Below are 22,965 nucleotides of genomic sequence, written 5' to 3'. Positions count from 1 at the left end.
AATGTATTGTGGATCTACCACATCAAATGTTCAAGATGGCAGCAGTTCAAGATGGCAGCTCGATACCAGCTTCTCAAAGGCAAACAAGGCTTTGCAATAATCACTGACCCAGTCAGTGTCACCCACATTCCATCAATGAACAAAAAATATCACTCTCAAATTCACCTGTAGCATTTTCTTCAAACTGCACAATGTTTGGGCAGTCTCAAGACATTTTTGCAGGTCTGCATAATTTGACACCTTCCTGTCACCACACGTACATTCGAGACACCACCCATGCCCTCCACCTCCTCCATGAGTTTTGGTTCCCCAGCCTCATCTTCACCATGGGCATCTGGTCCCTATACACATCCATCCGCAGTGGCGATGGCCTCCAAGCCCTCCATTTCTTCCTCACCCACCGACCCAACCAGTACCCTTCCACCGACATGCTCATTTGATTGGCTGAATTGGTCCTCACCCTCCTTCAAATCCTCTCACTTCCTCCAGACCAAAGGGTAGCCATGGGCACCCGCATGGGCCCTAGCTATGCCTGTCTCTTTGTTGGGTACGTGGAATAGTCCATCTTCTGCAGCTAAACCGGCACCATTCCCCACCTTTTCATCCACTATATCAATGACCAGCACCACCTCGTGCTCCCACAAGGAGGCTTAACAGTTCATCAACTTCACAAACACCTTCTACCCTGACCTCAAGTTCACCTGAACCATCATGGAGAGCCCACCCACCCCTTCCTGGGTCCCTCCATCTCCATTTCAGGTGACTAACTCAACACGGACATCTACTTCAAATGCACTGACTCCCCTAGCTATCTGGACTACAGTTCATCCGACCCTACCTCTTGTAAAAACACTAAACCTTACTCCCAATTCCTCCACGTCCACCACATCTGCTCCCAAGTCCACCATAGAATATCCCATATGGCCTCCTTCTTCAAGGACCACAACTTCCCCTCCCATGTGGTCAAGGATGTCCTCCAGCACATCTCCTCCATTTCCTGCACCTCCACCCTTGAACCCCACCCCTCCAACTGCAACAATGACAGATCCGTCCCAGTCCTCTCCTTCCACCCCACCAACCTTCAGTAACAACACATCATCCTCCGCCATTTCCGCCACCTACAAACAGACCCTACCACCAGAAATATATTAAAAGCAAATGCTGGATACTGGAATCTGAAACCAAAAGAGAAAATGCTGGAATATCTCAGCAGGTCTGGTAGCATCTGTCAGGAGAGAAAAGAGCTGACATTTCAAGTCTAACTGACCCTTTGTTCCACCCCCAATTCATTTATCTCTCAGAACCCTTGGGCCTCCCCCACATTCCTGATGAAGAGCTTATGCTTGAAATGTCAACTCTCCTGGTCATCAGATGCTGCCTGACCAGCTGTGCTTTTCCTGTACCATACTTATTGACCTTGTTCACGCGTACCAATCAAGATATCCAGTATCAAGAACTAAAACCTTGTGTCCCTCATTATTATATACTCTCATCTTTCCGGGAATCCATCAGCAGGCCTCATGGGAGGCTCCATTGTAGTACTGCTTGTCGCCACTGTTTCTGGGGCTCTGTTGGTACAAGACAGATAGTGTTATCTGATTGGCCAGCATCTCTCAAGGTAAAGGATTCTGCTCTCCTTAGATCTTAATCAGATGGGAGGCCCAGCTATGCTCAGATTAAAAGTCTGATTGGAATTAAAAATGTTGGTCACCTTCCAAAAAAAGCACCATCGAGTTCTCTAACCAGTCAATAAGAATCCCACCACCCAAATTTAACTGTTAGGTTTTTCCTCTTTTCCCAGAAACCATTCTCTGATTCTTCAATATTTCCTAAACATGAACATACAATACATCTGAGTTTTTTTTTGCAGCTTGCAGTTAACCTCATCCGCCTACAGTCTGTCTGATTCTGAATAACTATTCATTGTTAATAGAAGCACACCATTTGATGGACCACTTACAAGACACAAAGTAAGTAATTAAAGGGTTATTATTTTATCTATATCTGATTCGCTGATGTATAACATTTTCTCAACCAGTCATATGTGTAATTATATTGGATAAGATCATGTTTGCACAGATTTATGATATCAACTCAGTTTTGCAATTAAATAATTCTTTAGAATTTGATTTTCATATCTAGTGCAATGAAACTTATGTGGAATTTAATTCATTCAAATTATCTAAAATTCATCTTTCCATCATTTTCCACATAAAAATGGCAATAAACCAATTTTTTCAGCAATTTAAAAATGTACAGGTTTATGAGAAATCAGACTCAGTGAAAGTCAGTTTCTTCTCTGTTTTTGTGTTTAAATTGGAAGTAATGTGTACCTTTAGGCTTGTGAGCTATTTGACATTATTTTTAAGAGGTATCACTTGGTTATATTTGGACATTGTCCTACATGAAGTGCAATATTTTGAGAATCATATGAACAAAACTGTACAAATGGAAAAACTAATGCTAATACATTCAAAACATGAATGCTTGATTTGATGGAGATTATATGAAGTCACATGAAATACAAAAGGGGTAACAAAAATAATTTCTAACAAAATACCTGTTTTATTAGAATAGGCTTATAGAACTGGATTTGCTTCTGTTATTTTGGAAACATGTCGACTTTTAGATGATATTTTTGTAGTGTTATATTTTGTCCCAGTGGACAGATATATTGGCCTGAATGAAATACAATGCAGCTTCTGATCTGCCACTGTGATTTGAGCTTTTGCCTCCGGCAGGGTATTTATACTTGATGAGGCAATACTTAGCTCCCGTCGGAATCCATCAGAGCTAGACATTGTTAACACCATACTGACATTTATTACGGCTCTCAGTGTATTTTGGCAGGCACTTCAGTATCCTGGCTAATACTAGCTATTCAGTTACAAACAGAAGCACACTTCCTTCAGTGTATCATGCTTAAAATGGACCCAGCAAAGATAGATTCACAGACTAAGTCTTTGGATCACATTCTATTATATTATGATGATATCATTATATTATGCTACTAACACATTATGATAAGCATGTCTATTAAAGGTGTACTACATATGAGTTGTGAGACAAAACAACAATAACAGGTTGTAAAGGTTTAAATTAAGATAAGTCGCACAGAGGTTGTCATCTTTAAATGCAGCTGTTTAAAAAGCCATCTATTTGAGGATTTTAAGATAATTGAATGAGTGGATAGACTAGAAAAAAAAACTATATTTCTTTTGGTGGGACAAGTACAGAACAAGTGAGCATTCCATGACATCATCAGGAATCTGGATCACTCTTCACCTACTGGATTAAAAGTTTGAAGACCTTTATAGTAGATGACAATCTTGGTGTTTTTGAGCCATTATTCCTGGTGGCTTAGCAGTGGAAGGTACATTTAATAATGGAAACATGTTCCAGTTCTCAACTGATTTGGGGATTTCCACATGCCTGTTTATTGATTTAATAATTGTAAAATTTTATACAAATCTTAGACCAGTCAAAAAACTCAAAATTGCACAATTATCATTATTATAAATTTATACAGGACTAAAAGTAAAAGAAAAATAGGTGCTGTAGTCCCATTGAGAGATGATTGGTGATGGCTTAATTTAAGGGTCATCACGTCTCAGGTTAGGTGTGTGACTGAGAAAGTGGTATCTTTATGGTAGTCTCAGCCATATGAGAATTGAACCCACGCTATTAGCATCACTTTGTAGTGCAAATCAGCCAACCAACTGGGTTAACTGATCCTCATACAAGTCTACTTTCTATATTAGAAGATCAAATAATTATTTTAATGATTAGAGTTTTTCTAATGTGCTATTAATATTTTATTATCACATATGGATACAAATTCACTCGTGAAAAGTCACAGTAACAATAGGACCGTTTGATAGCATAGTAGAACATAGTACTCAGTACAATAAATTATGCTACACATAAAATCAACTCTTGTTTATGTCATGACACTTTTTAATAGCATTAGATAGACATTGTGAACCAAGATTGTATTTTACTCCCCTGTTGACAATTCCAAATGATTTTTACATCACTGTGGCAAGTGAGTGTAATGAAACAAAACTGCGGTGTTTGAAGTAGCAGCAGCATAATTGTAAAACTGTTTTAGTGGTGTGGGGGTTAATGTCCTGTGTTGCAGAAAGCAGTGTTTGAGACTAGGTAGTGAGTAATCTACAAGGAAAATCTCATTGGATTTACTTCTTCAGGGTTTCAGCCAAATCCTGAAAGCATGCCAGCAATATATTTAAATATTGCACCAAAAATTTATTGAACATTGTTAGCCTCTAACCACCACTGCATAAAATTGTCTTAATTGTAGAAAATGTAGCTAGATATATATCTAGCCCTAATCATCAACTTGTATATTAACACGGATTACAAAAATAAATACAGCTAAAAAAACTCAAGTTATACCAGATTATCTTCTGAAACAATTATTCTAGTTTATACTTTGTTAACTATTTTTAATGTTTTTTATTCATACATTGGACGTGAGCATCACTGACTAGTCAGCATGTATTGTGTGCCCCTAGTTGCCCTTGGGAAGTTGGTGATAAGCTGCTTCCTTGAACCACTGTAGTCCATGTGCTGTAAGTTGACCCATGATGCCGAGGGAGGGAATTCCAGGGTTTCAACCCAACGGCAGCGAAGAAAAGTGATATAAGTGTCCAAGTAAGATAAATTGCTTGGAGTGGATCTTAAAAGTGTTGATGTTCCTATCTATCTGCTGCCCCTTTCCATAAAGATGGAAATGATTATACTTTTGGAAGATAATCTCTCAGGATCTTTGCTAAATTTCTGCAATGCATCTTGTAGATAGTACACATTGTTGTTATTGAGCATCTGTGGAAGAGAGGGTGGATGCTTGTAGACGTGGTGCCAATCAAGTGAGCCACTCCATCTTCTCAAATGTTGTTGGAGCTGCACCCATCCAGGCAAGTGGGGAACATTCTATTGTACTCCTGACTTGTGTATTGTAGATTTTGTACACGCTCTGGAGAGTCAGGTGGTGAGTTAGTCGCCACACTAACCCAACCTCTGACCTGCTTTGGTAGCCATTGTGTCTATGTGGCACGCCCAGTTGAGTTTCTGATCAATGGTAATCCCCAGGATGCTTAATAGTAAGGGATACAATGATGGTAACACCATTGAATGTCAAGGGTTTGTGGTTAGATTTTTTTTATTGGAGATGGTCACTGCCTGGCATTTGTGTGGCACAAATGTTACTTGCCACTTATTAGCCAAGCCACATATCCCACCTTGATATTATCTAGATCTTGCTGCATTTGAACATGAACTGCTTCAGTATCTGAGGAATTGTGAATGGTGTGAACATTGTGCAATCAATGGCGAATATCCCCTCTTCTGAACTTATAATGGAGGAATGGTCACTGATGAAGCAGCTGAAGATAGGTGGGCCTAAGATACCACCCTTAGAAACTCGTGCAGAGATACCCTAGAGCCGAGTTGTCATCATCTTATTATCATTTGAGTATGGCACATAAATGTGGGCTATGCAACTGATGACCTCCAACACCCACAATCATCTTCCTACATGTGAGGTATGTCTCTAATCAGCAGAGAGTTTTTATTCATACATAGGATATGACTGTCACTGCCTAGGCCAGAATTTATGCTCTTCCCTAATTGTCCAGAGGGTAGCAAAGAGTCAATCAAATGGCTGTGGGCAAGGAGTCACAAGTAAACCAGACCAGGTAAGAATGACAGTTTCCTCCCCTAAAGGACATTAGTTAATCAGATGGATTTTTCTGACAATCGACAATCATCACCATTATTCTCTTTAATTCCAGGCTTTATTTTATTGAATTCAAATTCCACCATCTTCCGCTTGATACCCATTGATTCTAGTTTTCCAAGGGCTCTTTGAAGCCATGCTCAGTCGAATTCAGCCTTTATGTCAAGGGTGGTTTCTGTTAGCTCACCTCCGAAAATCAGTTCTTTTGTCCATGTCTTAACCAAGACTGTAGTGGCATCAGGAGCTAAGTAGCTGTGCAGAACTCAAACATTACTGCTGAGCAATACCCATGATGATTAATTAAAATACAGTGGAATTTTACTTCATGTAATAATAATCAAAACAAACTGGAATTATTCCTTGCTTATATGTTGAATTTTGACATCATTTGCATAGCCCATATTTATGGGCCATGCCCAAACGATAGTCAGATGATGAAATCGAGCTGGTTTCTTGATCCCTCACAGTTCACTTGGTGAAGATATCCCACTGTGCTCTCCAGCAGGGAGCTCCAGTAGCTAACTACAATGAAGGAACTGCAACTGCAAAATATTTTCAAGTCAGGATGGCACATAAGATAGAAGGGAACTTCTTGGTGGTGTTACTTTGATGAATCTATTACCCTTATCCTTCCAGGCAGAGATCATAAATTTGGGTGATGCTGTTGAAAAAACCTTGCAAATTGCTCAAATGCTTCATTTGTATTGTGTCACACTGGTACAGGAAGTGAATGAGGTTCTTGACTATTGGTGCAGCTACATGCATCCAAGCAAATGGACAGCATTCAATCACACTACTATCTTGTGCTTTATAATAAGGTGGACATGCTTTAGATAATTTGGAAATAAACCACTCATCATTGAACACCCAACCTCTGACCTGCTCTTGCAGCCAAAACATTTATGTTGTTTACCCAGGTAAGTAACTTTTCAAAAAGGACCTTGCAATGTTGCAAGAGCAGTGTCAATGAATATTAAGGAAGTTACTAGGCCCTCGCCTACTGGAGGATGTCATTAAATATTATTTGCATGGTGCATAATTTACTAAAGATAAGTCCTAATTATCAGCCCACATGTGAATCTTACTTAGGTCATGCTATATACGGGCGGAACATGTTTAATATCTTCAAAGTTCTGAATGCGTCTCAGTGTTGTGTAATCAGCAAAACTCCACATTTCTAAACTTATGATACCAGGTAGCTTTCTACAAATACCGGATACAACCGGGCTGAGATACTATCCCAAGGAACTTCTGCAGCAATGCCCTGAGCTTAGATGATTATGTTTCAACACACACAATTATCTCCTTTCGGGCTTTGCATTACTCTGCTAATTAAATGTGATCTTCCTCACACCCCAACCCTCAGATTTATTGACTCCTTAATGCCAGATGCAACCAATGACTCACTTCAGTTTTGGAATTCAGCATTTCTGTCCAGATCTGGATCTAGACTGTACTGTCTCAGAAATGCAGAATAATTACAGGAAGGAGACCATTCAGCCAGTTATATCAGTGCTGGGTCTCTGATAGATTAATTTTCCTAGTACAAATTTTCTGTCTTCTTGACATAATGCTGAACATTAAACCTGTTGGGCTATAACCTGGTGTTTTGTGATTTTTAACTTTGTACACCTCAGTCCAACACTGGCTTCTCCATATCGAGATCAGCCATAAATTTATTGACTGATGGAACAGACAGAAGAGTCTTTTTGGCCTTGTCCTGTTCCTATTTCTTATGTTCCTATGTTTTCATGGACAGGACATACCTGTGAAATGTTCCACTCTGTGTAGTTAACACCAGTGTTGTAGCTGTACTGAAGGTAACCAGGTCTTTCCTTCATGATTTTCCTCTCATGACTTACTGCAGGGTCAGCCTGGCAGATATGTCCTTGAAGACTTAGCCAATTTGACCAGTAGCAATCCAACCAAAGAGATCAATATTAACATCCCTCAACCACGCTGCATTCTGCATCCTTGCTAAATATGATATCTGCTTCTTCTAAGTGTTGTTCAACAGGCTGGAATACTTGAAAATTAGCTGAGGAAAGGAGATTGAGGGAGATTGGGTGGCATGGAGGCTCAGTAGTTAGCACTGCTGCCTCACAGCACCAGGGACACAAGTTCGATTCCAGCCATGGGTGACTATGTGGAGTTTGCACATTCTCCCCATACCTATGTGGGGTTTCCTCCAAGGGCTCCAGCTTCCTCCCACATTCCAAAGATGTGCAGGTTAGGTGAACTGGCCATGCTAAATTGCCCAGTGTTTAGGGATACATAGTTTAGGTACATTAGTTATGGGTAAATGTAGGGGAATGGTCTGGGTGGGTTACTATTCATAGAGTCGGTGTTGGGCTGAAGGGCCTGTTACCACACTGTAGGGATTCTATGACATAATCAACAGGAGGTTTCCCCATCCAGGATGAGAGGAGTTTGAATTCTTTTTTGCTGATAAGGTGCTGCATTTTGGAAAGGAAAATCAGAGCAGGACTTATTCACTTAATGGTAAGGTCCTGAGGAGTGTTGCTGAACAAAGAAACCTTAGAAACAAACAAAGCAAGTTCACAGTTCCTTGAAACTGTGTCACAGGTCACAGGTGGATAGGATAGTGAAAAAATCCATTTAGTATGCTTACTTTATTGGTCAGAGCATTGAGTATGGAGTTGGGAGGTCATGTTGCAGTTGTACAGGATATTGATTAGGCCACTTTTGGAATAGTGTGTGCAATTCTGGTCTCCCTTCTATCAGAAGGATGTTGTGAAACTTGAAAGGGCTCAGAAAATATTTACAAGGATGTTTCCAGGGTTAGAGGGTTTGAGCTATAGGGAGAGGCTGAATAGCTGGGGCTGCTTTCCCTGGAGTGTCAGAGCCTGAGGGGTGACCTGATAGAAAAAGATTTATAAAATCATGAGGGGCATGGATAGGGCAAATATACAAAGTCTTTTTCCTGGGATGAGGGAAGTGGGCATATGCTTAGGGTGAAAGGGGAAAAATTTAAAAGAGACCTAAGGGGAAAATGTTTCACACAGACAGTGATGCATGTACTGAATGAGCTGCCAGAGAAAGTGGTGGAGTCTGGTCCGATTACAGCATTTGTAAGGCATCTGGTGGGTACATGATTAGGAAGGGTTTAGATGAAAATGGGAAAAATGCTGGGACTTGATTAGGTTAGGATATCTGGTTGGCATGAATGAGTTGGATCGAAGAGTCTGTTTTCGTGCTGTATATCTCTATGACTCTAAACAGCAGTTGATGAAAGATCAGTTGTTAGTTTTAAATCAGAGATAGTTTTTTTTGTGAAGCAAAATATATTGAGGAACATGAGTCAAAGACAGGTTTATGGAGTGGGGTCACAGATCAGACATGATCTAATTGAAAGTGGAACAGGCTCAAAGGATGGAATGGCCTACTCCTGGTCCTGTGTTTTTCTTTTTGACTTAACTCTTTGAGTGATCATGAAATTTATTGGGAAGTCCCTGCATCTTTTTTTCCTTGAATGTAGAATACAATGTTATCTTTGGTGTGTCTGTCTTGTCAGTGAAAGAGGCAATACCAGAGATGGTCTTAGAGGGGATGTTGGGATGTTGACTGAAAAGTATGATTTTATGAGTGTATCTACATCAGGATATTGCTTAGCTTGATCGTGGAACATGTCTCCAATTGTCACAAGTCCCAGATGTTAATGAGGAGAATTTTGAAGAGTTGATGTTACTGGGTATTTCTTCATTGATGCCATGAAGATGGTCCATTCATTTTTATCAATAACTTTTTTGTAGCAGTTAAATTTAACCGAGAAATCTTTTCAGAGGACAGTTACGAGTCAACTACATTGCTATGTGTTTGGAGTGATATGTAATCTAGATTGAGTAAAGTCAGAAGATTTCTAAAGATTTAAATAAACCAGATATGTTCTAAAAACAATACTGTAGTTTCATGATCACTATGATGATGCTACTTTTTCAATATGGACCAGGCTAAACCACCTGAAATAGAGTCATAGAGGTATACAGCAAGGAAACGGACCGTTTGCTCCAACCCATCCAGATATCCCAACGACCAGATATCCCAACACCCAGATATCCCAGCGCCAATCTAATCCCACCTGGCCCATATCCCGCCAAACTCTTCCTATTCATGTACCCATCCAAATTTTTCTTAAATGTTGCAATTGTACCAGCCACCACCACTTCCTCTGGCAGCTCATTCCATACACGTACCATCCTCTGCATGAAAAAGTTGTCCTGTAGGTCTCTTTTATATCTTTCCCCTCAGTCTAAACTCCAAACTCCATCTGCCACTTCTCAGCCCATTGGCCCATCTGGTCCAGATCCTGTTGTAATCTGAGGTAACCCTCTTCACTGTCCACTACACCTCCAATGTTGGTGTCATCTGCAAACTTACTAACTGTACCTCTTTGCTCAAATCCAAATCATTTATGTAAATGACAAAAAGTAGTGGACCCAGCACTGATCCTTGTGGCACTCCACTGGTCACAGGCCTCCAGTCTGAAAAACAACCCTCCACCACCACCCTCTGTCTCCTACCTTTGAGCCAGTTCTTTAATTACGAGGATAGCCTGGCCCCAAACATTTTCTTATTTGAAAGGCAAGTGCCAGACTTTATGTTTCGGATGCAGTTCACCTGGTCAAACCACCAGTCTTGAAGCAAAACACACATTATTCATACACTCTACACCCAATGGCAAGGTCCTGGAGAGTGTTGCTGAACAAAGAGACCTTGGAGTGCAGGTTCATAGTTTCTTGAAAGTACAATCGCAGATAGATAGGATAGTGAGGAAGGCATTTGGTATGCTTGTCTTTATTTGTCAGAGTATTGGGTATAGGAGTTGGGAGGTCATGTTGCAGCTGTACAGGACATTGGTTAGGCCATTTTTGGAATACTGCGTACAATTCTGGTCTCCTTCTTATCTGAAAGATGTTGTGAAAGTTGAAGGTGTTCAGAAAAGAGTTGCAAGGATGTTGCCAGGGTTGGAGGATTTGAGCTATGCGTAGAAGTTGAATAGGCTAGGGCTGTTTCACCTGGAGAGTCGGAGGCTGAGGGGTGATCTTATAGAGGTTTATAAAATCATGAGGGGTGTGTTAGGATTAATAGACAAGGTATTTTCCCTGGGATAGGGGAAGAGGACAAAGGTTTAGGATGAAAGGGGAAAAATTTAAAAGGGACCTAAGGGGCAAATGTTTCACACTGGCAGTGGTGCATGTATGGAATGAGCTGCCAGAGGAAGTGATAGATGCTGGTACGATTGTAGCATTTGAAAGGCATCTGGATGGGTATATGAAAAGGAAGGGTTTAGGGGCATATGGGCTGGCTGCTAGCAAATGGAACTAGATGAGTTATAATATCTGGTTGGCATGGACAAGTTGGACCGAATGGTCTGTTTCCGTGCTGTATATCTCTATGACTCTATGACTATAGTCAAAATACAGAAAAAAAGCAAAGTAAGTGGAATAACTTAACTCTATTGGACAACTTAAAAGAATAATAGTTTAACCATTAAGCAGTAACTGTCTAATAAAGTAACATCCCATAAATACATTCTCACATATAATTCTAGTAGTAGGAAGAGAACCTGAGCTTTTAGCTGTAATGGAGAGGAAAAACAAGTTCCACATCCAGCTTCAATATTCCAGCAGCTCCTACAGAAAAACCACATCTAAAAATCCTGACTTTGCAGGAGCATTACCCCACCCATTTAGGCTGCTTCTACTGTGCCTATTTTATAAAAGCACCAACACCTCACATGCTGTTTAGACAGCTTTCCTCTTCTATCTTAAAACCTCACATCAAAAATAACCAGGTCAAAATACATGTCTTAAAGCCATAGTATCATCACCAATTACAGTTTTTAAATGTAATTAATGGACTATAAATTCCCCTGCAGTTGATATGTGATTTGAACATCAGTCTGTGATAATCAGTGCATCCACAGGTCTGACCTGCCCACAGCAATGCAACAATAGTTTTGCCAGCAACTTCATTTTACTGCTATCTCCCTGATTACTATGGGTGAAAGGCCTGATTATTTATGTAATTACTTAAAGTCCAAGATTGAGTTGACATCTGCACTTAATAGGAATACAGCAACAATTCTTTTCATTCACTTGCGGGAAGTGGGTGTTGCTGGCTGACCAGCATATATTGCGCATTCCTAATTGTCCTTAAGAAAGTGGTGGTGAGCTGCCTCCTGTAACCACTGCAATCTACCTGCTGTGGATTAACCCAATATGCCATTAGGGAAGGAACTCCAGGATTTTGGCCCAGCGACAGTGAAAGAACACTGATATATTTCCAAGTCAGGACGGTGAGTGGCTAAGAGGGGAATTTGAAAATGTGGTATTCCCATCTATCTGCTGCCCTTGACGTTTTAGTGGAAGTGGTTGTGCATTGGGAAGGTGCTGTCTTGAGCATCTTTGGGGAATTTCTGCAGTGCATCTTGCAGATAGTACACACTGCTGCTACTGACAATTGGAGGGAGTGGATGCTTGTGGAGATAGTGCCAATCAAGCAGGCTGCTTTATCCTGGATGGTGTCAATCTTCTTGAGTGTTGCTGGGACTGCACTCATTCATCCAAGTGGGGAGTATTCCATCACACTTCTGACTCATTCCTTGTCGATGGTGGACAGTCTTTGGGAGTCAGGATGTATGTTACTTGCTGCAGTATTCCTAGCCTCAGATCTGCTCTTGTAGCCAATGCACTTACATGGTGAGTCCAAATGAGTTTCTGATCAATGATTACCCCCAGGTAACACCATTGAATGTCAAGGGGCAGTGGTTAGATTGTCAGTTATTAGTGATGGTCAAAGCCTGGCATTTGTGTGGTGCAAACGTTACTTGCTGCATATCAGTTCAAGCCTCGATATTGAAATACATAGTCTTAGCTGTTATTAATAGGTTTTAACTTTTAAATGAGAACATCAGCAAATAACACAATACTTGACAAAGGTGAGCTTGGCCAAAGAAAGCTCTGTTCAATTGGGTTTAGCAGGTGCCAACCAAAATTAGCTTTTAAAAACAATTTAGTTTTAATGAAGCTTTCTATTGAGGATTATTTCAAATTTTCTTTCAGTTGTCAGGACTGTTGATTGATCAGGTACACACAAATCTGGTGGAACATATTCCATTTGTTCGCAAGTTAGTTTTCATTTCTGGAACTGTTAAAAGCCAAATACAAACACATCACATAATTTGTAACTTCTGGTAAAGCTATTATGACTGCACTACCACTAGATAGAACAAAGAACAAAGAAATTTACAGGCCAGGAACAGGCCCTTTGGCCCTCCAAGCCTGTGCTGATCTAAATCCACTGTCTAAACCTATTGCCTAATTCCTAAGGATCTGTATCCCTTTGCTCCCCACCTACTCATGCATCTGTCCAGACACACCTTAAATGAAACTACTGTGCCTGCCTCTACTAACTCTCTGGAAACATGTCCAGACACCTACCACCCTCTGTGTAAAGTACTTTCTGCATGTGTCCCCTCTAAACATTTTTCCTCTCACCTTGAATGTGTGACCTCTGATTACTGAATCCCTCATCCTGGAAAAAAGCTTATCTCTATCCATCCTGTCTACACCCTTCATGATTTTGTCAACCTCAATTAGGTCCCCCAATAATCTCCTTTTCTCTAATGAAAACAATCCTCACCTACTCAACCTCTCTTCATATCCAGCACCTTTCATACCAGGCAACATCCTCGTAAGCCTTCTATGCATCCTTTCCAATGCATCCACATCATTTTGGTAATGTGGTGACCAGAACTGTATACAGTATTTTAAATGTTGCCGAACCAGTCTTGTACAATTTTAACATGACCTGCCAGCTCTTATACTCAATATCCCATGTGATGAAGGCAGGATTACCATATGCCTTCTTGACCACTCTACCCACTTGTGCAGCTACCTTCAGGGTACAATGGACCTGAACTCCCAGACCTCTCTGCTCATCAACGTTTCCCAAAGCTCTTCCAATTACAGTATAGTTCACTCTGGAATTATACCTTCCAAAATGCATCACCTCACATTTGCCCAGACTGAACTCCATCTGCCACTTCTCTGCCCAACTCTCCAGTCTATCTATATTCTCCTGTATTCTTTGACAGTCCCTATACTTTCTGCAACTCCACCAACCTTTGTGTCATCTGTTCACTTATTGATCAGACCACCAATGCCCTCTTCCAGATCATTTATGTATATCAAAAACAACATTGCCCCAGCACTAATCCATGTGGAACACCACTGGTCACCTTTATCCATTTTAAGAAAGTCCCTTCAACGACTGCTTGCTGTCTCCTGTTGCTCAACCGGGTCTTTATCCACCTAGCTAGAACACCCTGCACACCATGTGACTTCACGTTCTCCATTAATTTACCATGGGGAATCTTATCAAATGCCTTACTAAAATCCATGTGTATGATATCTACAGCCCTTCCTTCATCTATCAACTGGATCACTTCCTCAAAGAACTCTAGTAAGTTAGTAAGGCATGATCTCCCCTGCACAAACCATGTTACCTATTACTGATAAGCCCATTCTCTTCCAAATATAAATTGATCCTATCCCTCAGTACCTTCTCCAGCAACTTTCCCAATACTGACATCAGACTCACTGGTCTGTAGTTACCAGGAATATCCCTACTACCCTTCTTGTACAGCAGGACAACATTAGCAACTCTCCAGACATCCAGCACTTCACCTGTGTTTAACCAACGTGATGAACCACATACTAAATCTGGTGAGACTTATTTGTATGTGAAACAATACATGGTTTGTTGGAGAAATAGTGAAAATGTAGTGAAATGAAATGAGTGATATGGCAGAACTAATGGTGTGGCCTTAGTGAACTGCAACAAATACAGACTGGAAGAGCATCAAAGCAGAGATTCTCCAGAAGGGCAACTGTGAAAACATTATAAGGATAAGTGCTGTTACATACCATGTATATATAAAAAACATTAGAAAAGTGACTTTCTGGGTCAGTTCAGCTTATCATTAGACATACAAAAGTACTTGACATGTAATATGATGCAAGTGTAACCCCTTTCTGGTACTAATGATGTCGAAGACGAGTACTGCAATATACACTGTGAAACAACCATAAACATTCCTTTCTTTTTTTCCTCTCCTAAAGGTTCCCTCATTATTTGTGGGATCGAAAGAGGTAAATTACCCATTGAAAACCTTTATCTGGTCTGATATTATAAGTGGAAATGTTGTTTACCTGGAGTTAAGAGGATGACCGAGATGGTGATGAGAGAGCACACAGCAAGGATCACGAGCAGTGCAATGGCAATTCCTTTCCAGTTTCTTTGTGGAGGGCTTGCACCTCCTATCTCCTAAAAAGGCAGAAATAAAAGGTTTCACAATCAAAATTTCATAATCATAGCATGCTGTTCAAAATGTGAAAAACATAAGCACTAAGAGTTCATTGCAATGCTGATGATCATAATTTTCATTTTTGATTGCTCAAATTTACAGACACTTGAATGTTCTCTTGCATTTTACAACTGCTTGTTTTTTTTAAAGTTCTACATTTATAACAAACATTATATTTTACTTGTTTTTCAACTATCCTCATGGTGATGAATTGAATCTAACAGAAGCAAGGGCATATTAAAAGAAAACTGCTTTGTAATTGAACAATTCTGTTTGTAAAGTCTGTATGGCTCTCAGAAAAGTGCTCCTTATCAATATCTTAGACAAGGTTTCAGGACCAGTTCCACCCAGAAGTATATCTCCCATCAACTGGTAAATCAGTATGAGTATGGATTTTGTGGAATAGCACATTGTAGGTCACCTGCTCTCCTGTGCATTGAGGGAAATTCAATACAGCAAAGCAGCTTTTTCAAAGAAAAATACTCATAAGAAAAAAAGAGAGCAAATGTTCAATAGAAAAGCTGGAGAGAAATTTTGAGAATGGTCCCCTCAACATAATTTCAGAACATCATTAACATCTTTAATGCAGGTGCTTCCCAAGAGTGATATCAGATGAAATTTGACCCTATCTTCATAAACAACCATATGCCACAAATTTTTCTTACAGTTCTATAAGTATGGGGTCATTCTGTGAATTTAGTTAAATGCTGTGATGCTAACTGTAAACAATTAAATGCAGTCGTATATTATCACTCAGGAATGGTTGAAAGACACAGCTTATATCCCTGCAGAACTATGAAAGGAATCAATACCACCAGGAACTGACTGAAAACATGCCATCATATTTCACTGCAGAGGAACATTTTATTTTCAGTCAGTGGTGTTCCTTACGTTAATGTAAATTTTTCAGCATGTTTGCCAAATTCCCAACTGAGAAATACACAGTGAGAGGATTGATTTACTCAATATGGAATTTACACTCAAGTCAATAACTGAACTTGAAGGGACAAGCAGAACTAAAATTGATGAGTGAAGTACTACATTATGCAAAAAAACCATTCTGAGTTGCATATGGGAATCCTGGATGAAACGCAGTTGGCAGGTGAATTGGTATGAGAGTATTTAGGATGTGTGGACCAGTTCATACAGGCATAATTCACTCACTATTGTAAAATCATTCAGTTTGCATTCACTTTTATAATCCAAGTTTTCTAAACACCCACAACCACATCACTGTCCCTGGATATATCCTGTCCTGCCAACAGAATAGATAAGGTGGAACAATGGTAAACAGTGGGAGGGAGTTGCTCTGGGAATACCCAAAACCAACTGCAGACCCCACAAGGTCTCATGACATCAGGTCAAATACTGACCAGGAAATTTCTGCTGATTCGCCAAAACCCATCCCTGATTTTGCCACTCCTCAGCTGATGAATCAGTATTCCTCTATGTTAAACATTACTTGGAGTAAGGACTGGATAATATCAAGAGTGCAGAATGTACTCTGGGAGGGGGAGCTCAATGCCCATCACTAAGTGTATTCAGCAGTTTGACAGTCAGTGAAGGAATCATCAAGAAGGAGAAACATACTTGACCATGTCTCCACCCATCTGTTTGCTGCAGCTGCATGTGCTTATGACAATATGGATTGGAGTGACCATTACACAATCCATGTAAAAACAAACTGTTAGAATGTCAGGTCAAAACCCCAAAGCGCTACGGACATTTTTAGACATTAATTCCAAAATGTGTTTCTAAAATTCAAAGACAACTGCTACATAGACAAAATAACTGTAGGCATAAACTAAATTCTGTGTGGGACGAATGGGATGTAACATCTAAAAAAGTAATGAAGAAATTTTAAACAGATTGGATTGTGACCTGTCATGATTACAAAAGTAATGAGGAATCGATGACTCCTTGTTTAAGAGAAAGCCATCTCCTGTGGATTATGTTCAAAAACTGCAGACACATTTTGGGTTTTTGTCTTTGAGGAATACACAAATATTGATGCTAAAAAACAAGATTCAAATCTACTGGAGTGTCCTAATCAGTCTGAAAGACCTTGTGTATACCAGCTTGGGTCTGATGTGCTCTGAGTGTGCTGTGAAAGTCAATGAGAAAACCCCTTGTTAGTCGTGGTGCAGATAAAATCATGCTACACAAGTTAAAAAGGAAACAGGAATTAAAAAAGAACACTGACTCACCCTGATTGCTGGATTTCAACCAAAATTGAAAGAAATCACAGAATGACAGAATCTCGTCTAATCTTTTAAAGATTGTGCAACTGACCATTCAATTAGTAATGACAGCCTTACTGTTATCATTCACTTCAACGGCAAGAACTTTCAACCATTCGTTCTGCACAACCGTATGGGAGCCTAATATGTACACCTTAGTTTTTTTTAAATAAGCTTGTATCTTCTTGGACTCACATCTAATTTATAGCCTGTATATATTGTGTCAATAACACTTCTCATGTTTAGGAATTGATAGACTCAGTTATTCTTTTTTTCCAAGAATGTCTTGTTAAATTGCTCATATAAAATACAAATTAACTTTGGTCTGGGAGAAATGTATCCACATGGACAGGAACCATTTTTGAAAAAAAAAATCCTTGCTGTAATGAATCAAAGGGATGGATGAATAAAGAAGTGGAGCTAGATTGTCCCTCTTCACCTGGGAGCTTAACGGTTTAGGGTATTCCATCTGGAACCATAAGAAATGGGGAACCATACCTGGGATTTCCTCACAGTGGAAATAGCACTCAGGGTTAGAGAGATCAGAAGTTGTGGTGGAAAAGTGGGAATAGGTTATTGAGTTGGATGATCAGCTATGATCATAATGTTTGGTGGAGCAGGCTCAAAAGGGATGAATGGCCTATTTTTGCTCATATTTCCTATGTTTCTAACAGTACTGTTCATCTCATAGTGGGAGTATCACTATGTTAAACAGGATAGATTTTGAGCAGATCTAGCAAATCAAAACTGGGCATGCATGAGGTATTGCAGGCTATCGGCAGACACAATGACAAACACTCAAACACAAAAGTCAGTTGCACGATTTCCCACTCTACCATTAGCATCAAGCAAGGAGATCAACCCAGGTTCAGTGAAGAATTTAGACATGCTAAAAAAAAAATCAGGATTCAAACTGGTACAACTACAAAACAAGACTACTTCCATGTCATTCAGTATGAGAAGCAAGTAATAGACAGAAGTAAACAAGCAATGGATCTGATTTGAGTTCTGAAATCCTGAATGGGGGGAGCAATTAAACAATTCACTGGAAGAGGATGTTCCAGAAATATCCTCAAAAATGGGGAGACAGCACGTCAGCGCAAAAGAGAAGACTGATGCACAAGCAACACGTTTCAACCAGAGGCACCAAATGGATGATTCTACTTCAGAGGGTCGCAACTTCATCGATGCCAGTTTTCAACCAATTTGATAATCAACAAATTGCTGAAGGCACTGGAACTTGGCTGTACCTCTGGGCAAACTGTTTCAGTACACCTTCAATACAGGCACTTACCTGACAATGTGAAAAATTAGCCAAAGATGTTCTGTGGACAAAAAAAAGAACAAGACCAATCCAGCCAATTACTGCCCCATCAATCCACTCTTGATCATCAGTAAAGTGATGGATAGAGTCATCAATAGTGTTATCATCAGTACTTGCTCAGCAATAACTTGTTCTCTAATGTTCAGTTTAGGTTCCGCCAGGGCCACTCAGCTCCTGACCTCATCACAGCCTTGGTTTAATCAACAATAAAACAACAAAACTAGAAGGTGAGGTGAGAATGACTGCTCTTGTTATCATGGCTGCATTTGACTGTGTGTGTCATCAAAACTGGAATCAAAAAAGTCAGAATGAAAACAGAATGATATTGGTTGATGTCATACTGGGCACAAAAGGAAATGATTACAGTTGTTGGGGGACAGAAATCTTAGTTCCAGGATATCTCTGCAGGAGTTCCTCAGGGTAGTCTCCTGATCTCAATCATCTTCAGCTGCTTTATCAATGATCTATCCTCCATCATAAAGTCAGAAGTGGGGATGGTCACTGATGATTGCACAGATGCTCAGTATCATTTGCAACTCCTCATACACTGAAGCAGTCCATGTTCAAATGCAGCAAGACCCTGGCAGCACTTAGGTTTATGCTGACAAGTGGCAAGTCACATTCATGCTTCAGAAGTGCCAGGCAATGGCCATCTTCAACAAGACAGAATCTAGTCATCACCCTTGGATATTCAATGGCACTACTATCGCTAAATCACCCACTATCAATATTCTGGGGTTTACGGTGAACTATAAACTGAATTGGATGAGCTATATCAATAGTGAGACTAGAGTAGGTCATAGGCTTCATTAGTGTGTAAATGACCTCCGAACTGTCCATCATCTTACAAGGCACCAGTCAAGAGTTTGATGGAGTACGGTGGCACAGTGGTTAGCACAGCTACCTCACAGCGCCAGAGACCCGGGTTCAATTCCCACCTTGGGTGATTCTCTGTGTGGAGTTTGCACATTCTCCCCGTGTATACGTGGGTTTGCGCTGGGTGCTCTGGTTTCCACCCACAGTCCAAAAGGTATGCAGGTTAGGTGTAGGGGAATGGGTCTGGGTGGGTTGCTCTTTGGAGGGTCGGTGTGAACTTGTTGGGCCGAAGGGCCTGTTTCCACACTGTAAGTAATCTAATCTTGATAATGGACTACTCCCTATTTGTCTGTATGAGTGTAGCTGCAATACACAAAAATCTTAACAGCATCCAGGGCAATTTGATGAGCACCACATCCACGAAGATTCACTCCCTCCACACCAATGCACAGTAGTAGGATTGAGTACCAGTTACAAGATACACTGCAGAAATTCACTCAGATTCCTAAGACAGCACTTCTAAACCCTCAACTAGAAGCAGACATCAAAGGAGCATTACCACGTACAATTCTCCGTCCAAATCAAGCACCATCCTGACTTGAATATATATCACCATTCCTTCACTGTCACTGGTTAAATCTTCAAATTCCCTCTCTGACAGCATAAGAGGGAAGCTCAACATTATCTTTCCAAGGGCAGTTAAGAATGGGCAATATAGGTTGACCTAGCCAGTGAAGCCTAAATCCACTGGACTGACTGAAAATCAATTCTCATTGAACACACAGCCTCATGCTGTTGTGCCTCAGTGATAAAATATAATTTTGCCATGACCAATTTAAAGAGCCAGTTACCATTATATCTGTGGAAAGTGAAATGAATGCAACAAAAAGTTGACAGGAAGATTTCTAATATTGTGGTAACCATCAATCAAGTATTTTGTACAGCATATCATTGGAGGACTCTTTCTATTCATTTATACAATTATTTCATATGATTTGAATTGTTGCGAGCATACAACTTTGCCAAAAGAGTTCCAGAGCTATTAAAGTCAAGTAGAATAAACAGAAGAGTGAGATTAATTGGATAGTTCTTTCAAAGAGTGAGCACAATGCTTGGAATACCTCCTTCTGTGCTTACAAACCTATAATTTAAAAGATGATTGTTTCTGTGGATTTGAGTAATAACAAATCACTTGCCATAATAATTTTAATAATATTACTGGAACGATGTTCATTCTTTTGTAAATTTATTTGAAAGAAAAAGTGTTTGAAATGCAAACGTCCCTGATACATATTATGCACGTGTAGTCTAATAACTATGCTGTCTTCAATATCACTAGAATTAATTACATTAAGCATCATTAAATCCATCTTTTCCATTGATTAATGTTATCCAACATTCCTCATTGGCTTAGTTTTAAAGCATAATGAATAGAATACGTTATGAGGACCAGTGAAGATTTATATTCCAAATTATAGTTACAGGTCATTATAATACATCTCAGATCTATTCTTCTAGTCTTGAGGTTTACATGTGTATTCTTTAAATATCTATATATAAAATACATTTCACATTATAGTGCAGATGCGAAATTAGCTATACACACATTTCCTCTTTTTTTTTGTTGATGTAAAATACAGATAGAGCTGTAGAGATATATAGCACAGAAACAGACCCTTCAGTCCAACTCTTCCATGCCGATCAGATATCCCAACATAATGTATTCAGCACTTGGCCAATATCCGTCTAAACCCTTCCAATTCATATATCAATCCAGATGCCTTTTAAACATTGTAATTGTGCCAGATTCCACCACTTCCTCTGGCAGCTCCTTCCACACAGGCACACACCTCTACGTGAAATGGTTGCCCCTTAGGTCCCTTTAAGTCTTTCCCCTCGCACTCTAAACCCATGCCCTCTAGTTCTGGGCTCCCCGCCCTATCCATGTCCCTCATGAATTTATAAACCTCTAAGATTGCCCCTCAGCCTCCGATGCTCCAGGAACAGTAGCCCCAGCATTTTCAGCCTCTCCCTATAGCTCAAATCCTCCAACCCTGGTAACATCCTTGTAAATCTTTTCTAAACCCTTCCATGTGTCACAACATCTTTCCGATAAGAAAGAGACCAGAATTGCATGCAATATTCTAAACATAGCCTAATCCATGTCCTGCAGAGCCGCAATGTGATCTCCCAACTTCTCTGCTCAATGCACTAGCCAATAAAGGAAAGTATACCAAACACCTTCTTCACTATCCCATCTACCTGCAACTCCAATTTTAAGGAACTGCACTCCAAGGTCTCTGTTCAGCAACACTCCTGAGGAGCTTACCATTAACTGTATGAATCATGCTCTGATTTGCTTTTCCAAAATGCAGCATCTCACATTTATTTAAATTAAACTCCATCTGCCACTCCTCAGCCCATTGGCCCATTGGATCAAGATTCCATTGTACTCTGAGGTAACCTTCTTTGCTGTCCACTACGCTTCAAATTTTGGTGTCATCTGCAAACTTACTAACTCTACCTCCTATTTCATATACAAATCATTTATATAAATGATGAAAAGTAGTGGGCACTGCACTGGTCAGAGGCCTCCAGTCTGAAAATCAATTATTCACCAATACCCTCTATCTTCTACCTTTGAGCTAGGTCTGTAACCAAATGGTTGGCTTTTTCCCTGTATTCCATGAGATCTAACCTTGCTAACCAGTCTCCAGTGGGGAACCTTGTCGAACACCTTACGGAAATCCAGAGAGATCACATCCACTGCTAGCCCTCATCAATCCTCTTTGTTACTTCTTTAAAAAAACTCAAACAAGTTCATGAGACATGATTTTCCATGCACAAAGGCATGCTGACTATCCAGAATTAGTCCTTGCCTTTCCAAATACAGAGAAACCTCGATTATCTGAATACCAATTATCCGAAAATTGGATTATCTGAAGGAGATCGCGAGGTCCCGATAGAAACATTACATCAAAGACGTGTTTCCAACAGTGATCGCGTCTTTTGTTTACAGTGATTAAACAGGCACCATCTCCAGCCCCCTCTCCCTCCATACCAATATCCTGGGAGTTAGGTTTGCTAGCACTCTTCGGGGGGGGGGTTTAAACTAATTTGGCAGGGGGATGGGATCCGGACTTGTAGTCCAGCAAGTAGGTTAGCTGTTTTTCAGGATGTCCAAGAATGTAGGGAGGCTGTGGAGAAGGTAGCACAGACAGGAAATACTTGCGGACACAGAGATGGGCTCAAGTGTGTATACTTCAATGCAAGGAGTATCAGAAATAAGGTGGATCAGGACTTGGGACTACGATGTTGTGGCCATCACGGAAACGTGGATAGAAGAGGGACAGGAATGGTTGTTGGAGGTTCCTGGTTACAGATGTTTCAGTAAGATTGGGGGGGGGGGGGGCGGTGGCGTTGCTAATTAGAAATG

The 22,965-nt window shown here is 40.2% G+C and overlaps 1 protein-coding gene across 1 annotated transcript in view; it reads right to left on the bottom strand.

Moving 5' to 3' along the window:
• Positions 1-22,965, bottom strand: part of LOC132817060 (inactive dipeptidyl peptidase 10-like) — a 924,305-nt gene that overhangs the window by 723,853 nt on the left and 177,487 nt on the right. The window contains exon 2 of the mRNA XM_060827148.1: positions 14,995-15,109. Within this exon, the coding sequence (XP_060683131.1) occupies positions 14,995-15,109 (115 nt within the window). The remainder of the gene's footprint in view (positions 1-14,994; positions 15,110-22,965) is intronic.

This window comes from Hemiscyllium ocellatum, chromosome 7 (genome assembly GCF_020745735.1).
Source record: "Hemiscyllium ocellatum isolate sHemOce1 chromosome 7, sHemOce1.pat.X.cur, whole genome shotgun sequence".
Taxonomy (NCBI): Eukaryota; Metazoa; Chordata; class Chondrichthyes; order Orectolobiformes; family Hemiscylliidae; genus Hemiscyllium; species Hemiscyllium ocellatum.
This window is presented reverse-complemented; position numbering and strand designations above follow the sequence as displayed.